Source organism: Passer domesticus, chromosome Z (genome assembly GCF_036417665.1).
Source record: "Passer domesticus isolate bPasDom1 chromosome Z, bPasDom1.hap1, whole genome shotgun sequence".
Lineage (NCBI taxonomy): Eukaryota > Metazoa > Chordata > Aves > Passeriformes > Passeridae > Passer > Passer domesticus.
The window spans coordinates 39,424,132-39,439,386 of NC_087512.1; the positions used below are offsets into that span (position 1 = coordinate 39,424,132).

General features: G+C 39.6%; 1 protein-coding gene across 1 annotated transcript; it reads right to left on the minus strand.

Annotated features, from left to right (window-relative positions):
* Window positions 1-3,555: 3,555 nt before the first annotated feature.
* Window positions 3,556-13,400, minus strand: LOC135290456 (fructose-1,6-bisphosphatase 1). Its single transcript, XM_064404375.1, has 7 exons — window positions 13,192-13,400; window positions 10,612-10,774; window positions 8,863-8,955; window positions 7,696-7,839; window positions 6,363-6,500; window positions 4,977-5,096; window positions 3,556-3,985 (listed from the first exon to the last, which is right to left on the minus strand). Exons 1-7 carry the CDS (start codon window positions 13,359-13,361, stop codon window positions 3,794-3,796), a joined length of 1,020 nt encoding a protein of 339 aa, XP_064260445.1. The 5' UTR covers window positions 13,362-13,400; the 3' UTR covers window positions 3,556-3,793.
* Window positions 13,401-15,255: the final 1,855 nt, after the last annotated feature.

The following is a 15,255-nucleotide window of genomic DNA, read 5'->3' on the forward strand; positions in this document are numbered from 1 at the left end:
TCTGACTAGGCAGTAAGAGAAACTGTATGCTGTTATATGCTGTAGACTTCATTTTACTTAGTAGCAGCACTCTTATTTAGAAGATATGGAAAGCCCACCAGCAAAACAAAACCTGGAGTAACAGAAGAAAATTTTATTAAGTTTCGTTGTTATTCCTTTAACCCATATTACTGCACCAAAATCTTGCCAGGAAGACAGAAACAAAATTCAGTATCAAAACATATACCTAATGTGTTTTTGTTAATAGGAACTGCAGCTGAAGCATTTCTTCAGATTTTCCTAGAAGTGTCTCTTCATCTATGAAAAATACATTATTTGTAGGGTTTTTAAAGGCATTTGAATGCTAAGATTTTCTATTTTGAAGTCATCTGCAAGAAAGGGTTTAGAGATTGAAAGCACTGAACACTAGCCACAAGTAGAAAGACAGAGTTCAGTGCTGCTTCCATCCCATGTGCTTAGCTTTGGGGGATATTCTTCCAGTCCTGTTCCAAGGTGGAGAAAGGACTGGTGAGTGAAGTTGCTCAGATGGAGCAACAGGCAGGTTTTATACTACATCCTCTATGGCAATGGTTGAAGAAGTAAGAAATCCTGAAGCTTTCTCTTTTCTATTACAGTGTATAGTTAAATGTACAGGATACTGTCCACATCACACGACAAAAGTTACACAACATGTTCTGCCTGGTTAGGAGACTTTCCTCATTTGAACAAACTGTGTAGAAAAACAAAAATAATGTGTGTGGAGCTTTGGGATTGCACATGGTAAGATCAACAAAATAAGGTTTCACGTTATACATGCAAAAATACCTGCTGGCTTAAAGTACAACCACTACACTCTGCAAATTATTTCATCATCATGGCAGCTGTCAGCCTGACCCACACTAAAATGCTTTTAGTGCCAAATCTCTCCACTGTGTAGCTGGAATACCATGAGCATACCAAATCAAATTAGTAAATAAGAAATGAGGTGGGGGTTGGCCTATGACTTCTAACTTTTGTCAAAACATCACATGCAGATATTCTGTTGATTCCAAGTAACCTTTTACACTGGTCAAAAAGACAAAGTTCAGATCATCTTCTAACAGAAAGTTTATTTTGGAGTTAGTGGTTCAGAGAGTGTTTTCAGAGCTCATAAGTCCACTATTTGCCCCCTTTTTTTTTTCTTTTTTTTTTTCTTTGTTTTTTTTTTTTTTTTTTTGTAAAATCTGTGAATGTTTTTTATAGGTACTGGATTTTTTTGTATATATAAGAAATTAACTTACTTACAGACTCTTCAACCAATCTTTCCATAAATATTGCAGTCAACAGCATGGCAAAAAGAGAAATAAAACCTGGATAAAGGCATACAATTGGATTGTATGAAAGCTTCACCCTTTATTTTTTTGTTAATACTGTGATCCCACTGAAACATAAGAACCCAAATGATTACATGGAATGATTACGCTATATAAATAATAACCATTTTGGGGAGGTGGGAAGAAATCAGATTGTGTAAAAAATGTGTGATGATTGTCTATAAGCCTTACTTGTACTGAGAACTTCTCAGTACAAGAGGTTGGAATAATATAGGAAGGCCAAAAAGATAAACACCTCAATTTGACAGATGTGGGAGATTTGCCCTCTAATATAAAGAGCTCTTGGGGATATTCACACTTGCACTGGTGCATGAGCCAGTCCTGAGCCTTAAAGGTGACACCTTTTCTAATTGATATGAAATGTTAGTTGCTTGGATGGCGCCAGCTGAAACTGGAGCCAATGACCTTTCACCAAAGGGCACAATGCAGCTTCTGAGGAGGGCAGTGGGTAAAAGTGCTGTGGGGGTTGACAGCAGACCCTGTTACAGATCCACCTTCCAGCTCTGCACTGACAGACTGGGAGAGCTCCGGATATGGAGGGGGATATGGAAGGAGGCTGCTAAGTAGTTCTCCCCACTGGTGGCCAGCCAGAGATACTGTTCAAATGTGGGCTTACATATTACTGATTAGAAGACAAACCCATCTCACAATGGGTAAAATGGTAAGTTTGAAATGTCAGCCTGCAGGCAAAACCAAACCACTGAGTACTGACCTAGCAAACACAGACAGTATTGACTTTCCTCCTATAACCTTTACATGCTGTCAGTAGGATGTATTAAAAATAGATGTATGCAGTCCAGGATTCCTGTAAAGACTGAGGGCAGATTACAGACAAGGAATTACAGTAAGCAGGCAAAAATCGCTGCTGCGGATTCTGTCTGCTGCGTCATGATAACAGACCACAGAGGCACTGTAGCCCAAACTGACTGTTGCCAGCACTCTCACAGTCTTTTAAGCACTCAGGTTTCTGAAAGTTGTCTCCACTAGCACAGTCTCATCAGAACTGACCTTTTCAGCAGAAGCTAGGCCATTCAGTCCCTGACAGAAACACCTTGCCCCCTTCAGTTTGGAGAACAGATGCATATATACAACTGTCTAAGGTTTACCCGCATGCCTCCAAATGCCCCAGTATGACCTGTCAGAATGAGGGTCCTCAGGTTTTTATCGGTCTGAGTCCTCACAGAGTATGCCCTTGCACCCTGGATTTCAGCTTCCCCATACTTCTCTCTTGCTTTACAAGAAGAACCATGCTCAGTTAGGCTATCTGCACTGATACAGGCAGGTTTGTAACTCATGGCACCCCTAGACAGGCCCTCCCAGACCACAAACTGAGTCAACACTTGGTGGCAGCTTACCCACAGCAGCAACCATGTGATCCTTACTTTGAGTTTGGTGAAGGTAAGTGGGCAGTGAGAAATATCAAAGATTTGCTGATTTTAATTGATTCAAAAACTGCATCCACATAGTGCTGGACAGCCTATTTAGCTCCCAAGCACTAGTGTGCTCTTCCCAGCAGCATGCTCTGAATAAGCATATTAAATGTCAGTATGCTTTGGGGGGATCTTTGCACCTCCCTCCTGCTTGCACAGCACAATTCTTTTCCATGGTAATCCCCAATCCCAAAAAACCACAACATCTGGTGGAGGTTGCTAGCAATACACAAGTTCAGGTTTTCATCAAGTAAGCAGGTTAATTTTTGGCAAAGATAGCCAGCTTTAATGGGATAAAGAGTATATGTAGACAGCTCATACATACACAGCAGAATCTGTGTATGTATGAGCTGTCTACAAATACTCTTTATCCCATTAAAACCCCTCCACACTAACATGCCATTTTCCATCCTTGTGTAACCGGATCTGATAGAGTGGCAACCAGGAATATTAACATCATATGTTAGAATTAACATACACTACTGCCCATGTTTCACAAACATTAGTTCTCCATCAGGGTAAACCCAGACTGAAGTACAGGGAGCAACTTCTGCAGTGTAGACACTGGTCTAGGAAAGGTCACTCACTGTAAGAGGCTGCTGAGTCTTCTTCCCAGGACTTTTTAAAAGAGGAGAGAGTTAAATGTATTCTGATAGTCTGTAACTTGTCTGAGAAAGGTGAGATTCTTCCCCCTAGATATTGAATGCAACACAGTATTTGCTTGCAGCACATGTGGATCTTCTGTAACCACAAATGACAAATGAAAAAGAAAACATTTTTCGATTGCTTTAATTTTTAAGCTTCCTTTAATGCAATCTTTTAATGCCTTTCATTGCACAATGCAGCTGCACAAGATTTCACTTTAAAAAATCTTATGAAAATATGGCTCATTTGCTCTTTTGCTACAGAAGTCAGACAGCTCAATCTCACAGAACTGCAGCGTATTCTTTGGTTCAGCTGTAAGACATTTTTTTTTTATCCCCTGTGCACAGTGAATTCAGCAAGCTTTGTTTACTTAGCTGAATGTTTCTTGACTATCTCAAGGTACTCCTTCACATCATCAGGAGACCCCAAGACAACAGGCACTCTTTGGTGGATATCCTCAGGCACTATATCTAGTACAGCTTGTTGACCAGTTGTAGCTATGCCCCCAGCCTTCTCAATAACAAAAGCCATAGGATTGCACTCGTAGAGCAGTCTCAGCTAGAAGACAAAAGTCAAAATTGCAGAAGTCAGGCCAGGCAATGCCAAAAAACATGACATGTAAATATATTTGGCATATGATTTTAAACCAATCAATATTCTAAGTACTCTTTATTTCATGTAAACATTGACGCAACAATGAAATTGTGTGGATTTTTCTTTTAAAAACACAGTGAATGTTGGATTTTCCCCAATCTGAGCACTTTCTCAATAGCCCATGTTGGCATTGTGCTATCTACAGAGAGATAAAGCCTGCATGTTAAGACACAACTGTTAATGAGGCAGAACCACACAGACCTGTACAAAAATAAAGAAAAACATGAGCTCTGAGCTTGCCACTAGGTTTCTCTAATGAATAACTGTATCTTATCTGCAACCTGAGCCAATATTTTACAGAGAATTACAAAACAGATCAAAGGTCTTTGCTGAATAAACAGCCCCCTTGTCAGCCTGTAAGTGCGTGATCTTCTCTGATTGACCATTGTCCTGGCAGATGCAGCCAGGCACAGTTCCTCCAGATGAAGTCCTGTTACCATGCACAAGATGCAGATGGTTTTCTCTTCTCCCACCCAGTGGGTCAGCTACAGCTAGGCTTCTTGCCAACTAGCTTGTGCTAGAAATCTTGGGGTAATGCAGATTCTTTGCTTTGTAATGCTCTACTCGACTGGGACCAGAACCACCAGTTTGGGCTGATATGGTGCAGAGGAGCCTGTTTGAGCAGCCCACCCCGGTATGTTCCACAAGTAGGATATACTTGCAGACAAAGAGAAGTCACAGCAGTTGAAACAGGTGAGTAGCAGCCCTAGAATAGCTGTCTGACAACAGGCTGCTGTCACTTGTGACAGCGTGCAAGGGATGGCCATACCCCCCCACATAAGAAATACAAGCTACCAAGCTACAAAACACTGGCTCTGTAATCAAAACATTGATCTTGATAGTGAAATGCCTACATAATGCAATATTTTCTATAACTGGGCTTATTCAGGCTTACCTTTCCTTTGGGACTTTTGGAGTTAGCAGGATACAGAAAGATTCCTCCATACACCAGCGTGCGATGCACGTCTGCCACCATAGATCCTACGTACCTCCCACCATACGGTGAACTGCCATCCTACAGAAAAGCATTCCAATAAAAGTAACTGTACAGCACACCAGATCAACCTCTCCCACACTCTCCTTTACCAGTCCTAACATCTTTCAACTCCATATTGTGCTTGACTGATAACACTCAAAGTAGTTTTGCAGAGTATGTTTGTATCCTCTTCATTTTCTAACTAGGAAAATCCAAGGAAAAGGAGTGACAGAAGATTTCAGCACAGATGAGCAGTAGTGCCAAAACAGAAAATGTATCCCAATTCTCCACTGGCTCTAACACTTGGAAAACACTGTATTTCCAGCAGCAAAAACTCAGGTGCTAGGAACTGATATTGGGGCCTTGGCTTTTCTAGCAGAAAAATAATCAAAGAGCAAAAGAAGTGATCTTTCCTACTTCCAACCATTTTTGCCAGCTTCTGCAATTTGTTTTAATAAGAAAAAGTTAATAGCTGACTTCTGATGTTACTTCCTTATTCTACTCCCTGTTGTTTATGGAGATATTTTAATATCTACATAAACAACAGCTTAAGCCTGTTTTATGAAATGCATTTCATAAAATTATGAATTATGAAAACATTAATCTTCTTTCAAAGCAAGATCAGGAAGTCAGGAAGGGACACCAACACTTGACAATAGCACGTGTTCACATGTCATTGCCAGTGTAATAACTTCAGTGATGAAATGTGCAAGGCATGAGAACCTTTTATGGGCACTCCTGGGAGCTTTGGGCCTCCTGACACCAGGAAGTTGCACAAACACAAAGCAGGCCTCGAAACTACGCTAGATTTTCAAGAGAGAGGCACTCCCAAGACACAGCTTGTGTTACCACTGAGCAATGACCCACTGCCATCTCCACACTGCTCTCCAGCTACTCAGATGTTGCAGCGAGGAAGCAGCAATGCAACACATTTTGATCAAATTTCTTCATCACCAGACAAGATATCCTCTCTACTTGACTACCAAATGCTCAGTTTTGCCTCCAGCACCATTACTCAGGTCCTCATTCAAGAAAAAAAGATTAGAAAAAAGATTCAAAAAAAAGAAAAAAAGGAAGATAGTAAAAAAAATGCAAAAGAGGCGCAGTGCATTGGAGAACGCTGAAATATTTGGTTATATCAACTGCAGCTTGCCTTAGCAATCGTACATCAAGTTATATTTTAAATAGACAGGAAAGGAAAACAAGCTCTGAACAGTTCATGAGAGAATGACTGATTGATCATAAAGCTGGAAATTGTGAATGGTGTTTGTCATCAGAGAATTTTTCTGAAACAGGATCTTTTACCTCAGGGAATTTCTTCTTTTTAAGATACTCTGTGATGGCAGGATCAAAATATTTAGCATAGCCTTCATTCAGACTGTAGATATTTCCCTTCTTTTTGATTTTCACATCTCTTTCCACCAAAATAAATTCTCCAATTGCCTAACAATAAGAAAGAAAAAATATTTGTTAACATTAATTGCCCACTTATTTGCAAACCAAGGCAAAATCCAATAACATACACAATTTAATAAAAACTTACTACCACTGTAAATTTTTAAAATATTTCAGTACCTACAAAAAAAGTAGTCTTTGCAGTCTACATGCAAGGTATTTTGTTTCTACATAAAACACAGAGCATGAATCTGTCATCATGCAAACTTCCTCATACTGCCATTCCAAGCATTCTTTATATTCTATGCCCAAAAAATGCTATGTGTAAATTTGTTTATGTCTCCATTATTTTGCTAACCTTTGAACAATAGAAGTTTCAGAATTCTGGGGAGTTTAGAAACTGAGAGTGCTGGCTGAACCAATGCATAAACATCTTCAAAGAGCTGCAGATACTCCAGTTCTTTTTTGCTTGGGCTAACTGGAAGTGTGTGACCAAGGGTTGGTCTGTTTAGTTTTCTCTAAAGTAAATTTCCAAGTTAGTCCTAACAGTAAAAAAAATAACATGCATACATGCTCAAAGTTAAATCTGTTACTTGAATGAAGTAAAAAATACATGCATCTATTTAAGCTGCTACTAAAGAGAGAGTACCATATTTCCTGCAGCTTGATCACTGCAGGTTATAAAACTTTAAGACTGGCAGGTGGCACCCTGACTGATCACAAAGAAACAGGCCTCTAAAGCAAACTACTTTCTGCTATGATCAACATGACTTTTGTTTTAAAACTCATGGCAAATGCATGCTAGAACGTCACATCACCCATACACATCACTTACTCTTTTACACATCATAGTGGGATCTCAAAGGTTAAATATTTATGCTCCTCTGGTTTACTAAGGTCCTAGCATTAAGGAAAAGACAAACAAGACTTAAAGGGTAGTTTGTACTGCAGAAAACTGCTCATTTTAAATATCACATGATTGCATATGCTGCGTATTTGGTCTGCTGACTCGGCTGCCTTCCTGTTGTTCAGTCACACATGGCACCACTGCATCAGGCAGCTGGAATGCAAGTCTCTCAACATTCTTGCTGGTGGGTTATAAATACAAGTATATTTGTATTTCATTCCTTCATGCTACCTTGAACACCGCTCCTTTGGTTGATTTTCCTGGGGACAAACAGCTCTTATAGACAGTACCTGGCAATCCCTAATACAGAAACAAAGAAACAGAAGATATTCTTACTGGATCCAGCATGAAACAGTTGACACCTCCAGCAGAAGTTGCCAGTACCAGCATGGTAGCACTCCCATAGAGTGCATAACCAGCTGCCACAAGATTACGTCCAGGCTGTAAAGCATCTTTCCCAGAAGGTTCATTAGGGGACACCTAGAACAAGAAAGAGTGCAGTTAATTTCATTTCATTTCTACTGCTGGTACATGACAGAACTCTGGGACAGGGACAGTCTTCTGCTCCATATCCATGCCATGTGATGGCACAAATGTTTCCATGATCCTCAACTAAGATTCCTACTGGATGCACTAATACAAATTATACATAGGATACAAACACATTGATCTAGAAATGCACTTCTAACTAAGCCTAGCAGGAATGCAGGAAGCAGGAAAGGATTAAGGAGATAATAAAGAGCTATGCCCCTCCTTATAGGTGTTGATGAACACAGCTCAGAGGAAAACTCAGAGGCACAGTTGAAAAGAAATGAAACATAACTCACAGAGTTCAAAGTTGATCAAAAGTACTTGGAATTTTTTTGTTTTCTTTTGCTTCACACAAAAATGAATTTGAAAATAGCTGCTTTGGGATATATGACAACATACAAAAGATGATTAAAATGGACAGTTGGGTGCGTTTTATCTAATTTGCTTTTTCCCCCATGTTGTGACCTGTAAGTCTGGTATTTCAGCCTCCTTCAGACAGTGTTTCTGCATTTCAGAGTGAATTAGATACTTCAAATGCAAATGACATGTTTCAGCACTGGTTTGTTTTTGAAGCCTGTCCTCAGGCCAACAGAACTATTAGTACAGAGAACAAGAAGACCTGAAAGCTCATTCCCCAAGTAGATGACAATCACGTGGTATTTTGCCTCAACACAAATATTCATGAAACCCAAGACCTGATCTTTTCCAAGGGGTAATTTCATTAGCTGGCTAATTAAATACCAGCTAGGCTTCCATGTACACATACATTCTTCTTCTAAGAGACTAATTCAAATCCTGACTAATTCAAATTCAAATCCATGTGTCTGTGAAATACTAGATTTAACTTAAAGCTGGCCCTGAGTCTCTTTCACAAACAAGTTTAGTTAGATTTTATTGTCTTCCCATGCAATTTTATTTCATCAAAAGCTACACAACAGTAGTGTTTTCCTATTCTACATGAAAGAATTTTACCTTTCTATAAATTGCAAAGATGGTCCCAATGGAAACGAGACAGTCAATGTTTGATGAACCATCTAGAGGGTCTATGCAGACTATGTATTTGCCCTAAAAAACACAAAAAAGAGAACTAGATTAGTGACAGTTTTTATCCACTTCCTCCAAAAAAAACAATTTCAGTAGGCAAATTTTCTCAGAGTCTTACACAGCAATATAAGCTAAAACACCTTTATTGATTATGAAGGAACCAAATTCCAACATCAGCAATTCTTTGGCCCAGATTTCAACCCTTTATTAATTACAACTGTGATTTGTGCCAAACCAGAAGCTGAGAAATCTTTGAAGAACATAGCAGATGATAACACAGGAAAAGTGAAGTTTTCTCATATACTTTTTAATATGAGAAAAAAAAGGGGAATACTTTTATTGGTTTAGTTTCATCTGTGTAATTGAAGTCAATCCTCTCATATCCACCATCTAGGCTAGGCTGCACTTTCTCTTTGGTTACAACATGTCTTTCTGAATAGTAAGGAGAAAAAACAAAATGAAGATCAGCCTTTTTCATGTAGAGCTAAAAACTATATTCTACCTCTACCTACAGAGGTATTAAAAAGCTCTTTAATGGCTGTCATGCCTAAAGGACAAATTTTCCTTTAGCTCTACTCTGAAATGGTCAGGTGCTACTTTAGCCAGACTGATCTTACCCTGGGTTTTGGGGAATCAAAGAGAAGTCTCTACCTTATTGCTAGATTAAGGAATCCAGTACATACAGAAAACTGACAGTACAGGGGAAAAGCTGAATTAAGTGTACCTTTCAAATATTTTGTTCCCCCATCATTGTATTCATAGTTGTCTTATTAATAGTGTGTAACAACAGTATTTATTTGTTTTTCATTTGATTTTATCCTGCATGTCAGAAACTTAAGATCAGCAATGCTCTACTCTGCAAGTAGGAATTCCTGGTATGCATTGGTAAACAGTGCATTGGCTCACATTTAGTTTAGGAAAGCATTAATACGCAGACTCCCTCAGTGATCTTTGAGAATATTTGTTCACATCTAAGGAAATCCAATGCCTAGAAAATCAATTTTGAAGATTTCTCAACAAGAAGGGGAAGAACTGCTTAAACAAAGCAAACCTCATAATACTTCACAAATTATGTTTTTGCTGTTTGTTTTTACTAAATTTTTACTCAGATTTTTACATTATCAGACCAAAATATTAGCTGGGAAATAGGAATTATTCCACAACAAGCACATGCAGGCTTGTGAATATAAAGAATAATAAATGTAAAAAATGCTTTTGTTTCATTGTTGCTAAGTCTTTCATAGGCTTCAAGGAGAATTTTAATGAATTAAAGACTTCGAGATTTGACCTGCAGAGAACAGCTCATCAGTGTCCCACTCAAAAAGCAACACTTCAAAAGGGCTTGACTGACTCAGAGCATAGTTCTAGAGATCAGATGCGGATGAATGAAATGTTTTCCCCACAATAAGAAAAAGGTGGGAGAAAAAGAAGGAGGGGAGGAACAACTCATAAAAAACAAATAAAACCAACAAACATTAGTCTGGAGAGCAGAAATGACAGAAAGAACAAATGTTGACTAACACTCTCTCCACCCATCATCTCCACCTTCATTTGCCTGTTTAGGAAAGTACTTGTTTCCTGAAACTTTTAGTTCAGTTTTAGTTCTTTAGATGCAGAGTAGTACACCTGTACAGGCTGATCTGAAATCAAGCAGGGAGAACTTTTAAAGTTACTAACCTGTTTTTCAGTTTCCACTATCACAGCATCTTTGTTTTCTTCGGACACGATAACACATGTACTGAAGGATGACTTGAGCATGTTAATCACTAGGTCATTGGAAAGAATATCCAGCTTTTTCACTTGATCTCCCGTCACATTGGTAGACCCAGCAATTCCATAGCTAGAGCAATTGCAAGAGAGAACATTTCATGAGAATGCATTTTCTAAAGGGTTCTGTTTCTTACACCTGTAAAACCTCCTGTAAACATACTGGACTTTCAAATGACATGGCAGCTCTCTAAACTTGTTTTATATGTACTGGCCAGTGAATTCTTGCTGAGACATGTTAGCATTAGCCGTGTTTGCATACCCAGAAGTTGCTGAGAAATACAAAATGAGGAATTGCATTTCAATAGTTTGTAAACTATAGTTAAACACAGCCAGACCAGGCTGTGAAGGCTGAGTTACAACTGTGCTTTTTAATAAGCTCTTAAGACCTTTCTATTATTCCTGAATTCTAGGCTCTGCATACCCTAAAAGCTAGGAATTCATTTGAATATTTTATGTTTTAAAAGCATATGAATATACACCTTAAAATATGAATATATATGTGAATTTGACCACACTAGTTATGCTATATCCTCTGTATGTAATATACTCCTGACCAGCATTATGAAGTGCAAATTGCAGCAGAAAAAGTCTGTTCACAGATAAATCAACCTATTAATGATTTAATGCTTTCAGTTTTGATTTGAAGTAGTAAATGTCTCCTTGGGAAAAGAACTGAGAACTACAAATAAGAAATGCAAATAAAATTCTGTAAGCTAATCAGAATCAAACCATCTGGCATACGGAAATATCAGGAGACCTTATGACAGGTGATTCTGTAAGCACACAAAACAGAGAAAGGGGAAATTATGCTCTTAGAAGGGGAAAACAATAGCCAGCTTGGCACACATTCAGATGACTCTTAGGCCTTTCAGCTGCAGTTCATTGATTAGGCTGAACACAGGTATTTCAGGTTTTATGTAATAACACCAAACATGTTACTTTAGCAATGCATTTCTTCAGTTTTATGCATGAGACAAAGAAAAAGACCTGGCACAAATCTCTCTTTCCCTATCTCTGCTACAGTGACTTGAATATTTTTCTGTAACTGTGAAAGTGCTTTTAGAAAAAAAGTATTTGGAACACCATGCTTAGGAGTGGAGGCACAGCAGCAGAACAGCTACTGTAACCTCATCTTTTGGGGACTCCTGGATGGAGACGATATGTCAGGCATGGAGCCTGCAGCTGGGAAGGGTCTGCATGTCTTCCACAGCTGCTCTGCACCTCCCATGGTGAGCAGCACTAAGCACACAGTTGAGTCTGAGGATGGTCCAAAGAAATGGATTGCAATGATCGCTACTTGTTCACATTCCCTGACAGCAAAGAAAAATCTCACCACAGCTTATAAAATGCAGTTCCACAGCAGGAGATGTACTGTTCAAGGAGGCTTATGAGTCCAAAGCCGGCTACCCCAGCACTGATGGAGAGTAAAACCCACTGTGCAGGGGATCATAAGGCAAGCCTATGGACACAGATTCCAAACCTGTGGGCAGCTGCCAACAGACACACATATAAGACACTAAAGGAATAGGGCCCTAAGCTTACAAATCAGATTACAGCTGGGACACCTTGGTCTCTATTGATAGATACGGGAGGCATATGACAGGGCTAGCACATCACAATTAAAAATTACCACAGTTACATGCAGTATGAAGTCAAAACAGAAAAACAGCTCAAACATACATAAAGTAGAGGATGTTTGCCTTTTTTCTTAATATATTATCCTCTTGTAGAGGCAAATTAGTTTTCTTCCTACAACATTTTCCATTAAGCAATGAAGTTGCCAGTGTCTAAAGCCTTGACCAGCACACAACTGGGCATATGAAGAATATGTAAAATACTTACGAGGATTAGTTACCTACAACTAGTTTCAGGTATTTCACATTTCAAGACTTCCAGATTTCTTCTGACGCATCTCCAGAACAACATCCTTCTGACTGGCTTGCTACAGACACTACCATTCCTAACCAGTGCACTTTGTAAAAGCCTTGGATATCCAGCCTTTCATAAATAAAGTCTAGTTGCTATGATGCACTATGAAAAAAAAAACCCATTCCGAATTTGATTTGACACCTCAAAGGATGAAATGATACTTTGATATTAAGCAATATGCAATGAGCAATAATTCAGCCTTATTTTGCTAGGCTTTATCTTTCAGTATATTTGGTCTTATGGCTCCAGGCACCCACACTTGCTGAAACATTAATTACATTCTATTATAAGCAGACATTTCCCAAAGACTAGGGAAATGTTGAATTTACACTGTTGAAAAGTCATAGGACCTGTGTCACTTGAAAAAAATCAAGTAACCAAGATACTAAAGGAGTTGCCTCCAGCTCTGTGTGAGAGGATGCAACCCTACTCACAGGCTTTTCTGGTGAAAGAAATACCCACTCCCATCCCCATCCCGATACCCACCACCCCGGCGGCAGCAGGATGCCCTGGACCCGCGGGGATGCGGAAAGGCACGGGGCGCATCCCGGGACTCACAGGTTGGCAATGCCCGCTTTGCGGACAGCGGTGGAGATGGCTTTGATGGCCGTGCAGAGGGAGTTGAGGAGCTGCGTGAACTCCCCGGTGCCCTTGGCCCGCCTGCCCTCCTCCATCACGAAGCGGGTCATGGTGATGACATTGGTGTCGAAGGTGGAGCGGTCCGTCATGGTGGCGGCGCTGCGAGTGCGGCCGCGGCCGCCAGCACCCGCACTTGCTTCAGCGGGGCGGGCCGGGGCGGGGCTGGCAGCGAGCAAAGCGATCCCACCCCTCCCTCCCACCGACATCCTGAAATATCCGCCGCGGGGAATCCCCGCCGCACCCTTTTTTTTTTTTTTTTTTTTTTTTTTTCTCCCTTTTTTTTTTTTCTCTTTTTTTTTTTTTTTCTTTTTTTTTTTTTAACCAAATCTTGTCTCATACGTCGCGCGGGGAGAAGCGACGGAAGGATGCTTTGGGGCACCCGTTCTGTGAACGGCACGGAGCCGATCGAGACACGGGTGCTGGTAGCTCTGTTCTTGTTGTCTCAGTGGTCGCACTTCAGTGCTAACGGTCCTGAAATTGTGCCCCAAAATTCAGAAATCAGCTTGGTTTCACTACTTGATTGCAACACTCTGTGTACGTGATTGTAGATTATAGAGAACTGCACACAACCTACAGAGCACGGTCAGTATCTTCTGCTGCATAGGAATGCTCTCATCCTGACTCTTCAGTACAGGAAAACCACATATTCAGTAACCGATTCCATCAAGTATTAACTTACTCACTTTAGAGCGGTCAAGACACCATAAAAAAGCTGCCAGGAAAAAGACCCTGGCAGCTGAACCCAATGAGACTTTTATAACAATCTCTCCAAACCTCATCAATAGAAAGACATAGGCTGAGTCCCACTTCAAAAGCTAGAAGTTAAAGCACCTCATACAAATACTGCTGCAAGGGAATCTAGACCCTCCTGAATCTCATTTCTTTTGGTTCTAGCCTTTCCGATTTTGCAGCAAAATCAAGCAATATATTTTGGTGCTTATGTTTGATCAGAAAAATTCAAGCACTAGTAAAGGAAACCAGGTTTGTCCAACACCTGACCCTAGATACACCCTTTCACACAATACTTTGACAAACCAAACCTGAATACAAATGTACTACTCAGATTTTTTTGTACTAGCAATTATTCTCTATTCATATTATCTAGGAAGATGAATATTTAAAAAAATATTTTTCAGTAGAATACATTCATGAGTTGAATAAGAAGAGTCTCAAATTCTAAGTTGAAACCACAAATTGAAATAATTCCAAATGGTGTCAAACACAGGGCAAAAGCCTTTTGCAAGATGTACATCTTTGCATATATGCACATTCTATCTTCATGCAAAGTACATTACGTATCTATGCAGTAAATACTTGGAAGGTATGCATAAATGTCTTCTCCTAAAAGTGTCAACAACTTTGGCCTAATTTTCCCATGCCCAGTATTACAGACACTCCTAAAGATACTAGATAGGAATAATAGTGCTCTCCTGAACAAGATATTTCAGTCTTTGGAAAGTGGTCAACAGCCCAGTATCATAAAAAATATTTTTTTAGAGGAAGGTGGATTTGGGAAAATTTACAAAACATGGAAGTTAGCTTATTCTTTAAGAGTAAGCAATGCTTTACAACCATCTAGAGCAGCTACTGCAATCTCAATAGTAGAGAACAGCAAATGATCAAATAAAATTTTGGATGTGCACTGAAACTGTGTAGCAGCAAGTGAGCAGAACAACCCGGGGATATATGACTTACAGTAGCAAACCACAGAGTCTCTGATTAGGGACAATTTTCCTTAAATGTGAAGACTCTAACAAGCACATCAGTAATCTGCAGGAAGAGCTGTACTTCAGTATAAAATAGTCAAGATCAGTTCAAAACCTAAAGTATTGGTATCTATGACTGAAGATAACTAAAACCTTCTATCTTACAGGGGAGATATACTGTCCTTGAGTTGATGATGAGATTTTATCTCTGAACTTTTGAGGTTTGTGAGATGAGTGAGAGATGAGTTTTACTCTTCCATTCCCACTATGGAAGACA

Coding starts and splice junctions, on each gene's coding strand:
- LOC135290456 (XM_064404375.1), bottom strand. CDS start 13,361: ATGACGGACCGCTCCACCTTCGACACCAATGTCATCACCATGACCCGC. Junction 8,956..10,611: donor TAGTGGAAACTGAAAAACAG/GTTAGTAACTTT, acceptor TGTGTTTTTTAG/GGCAAATACATAGTCTGCAT. Junction 3,986..4,976: donor CCAAAAGTCCCAAAGGAAAG/GTAAGCCTGAAT, acceptor TTTGTCTTCTAG/CTGAGACTGCTCTACGAGTG.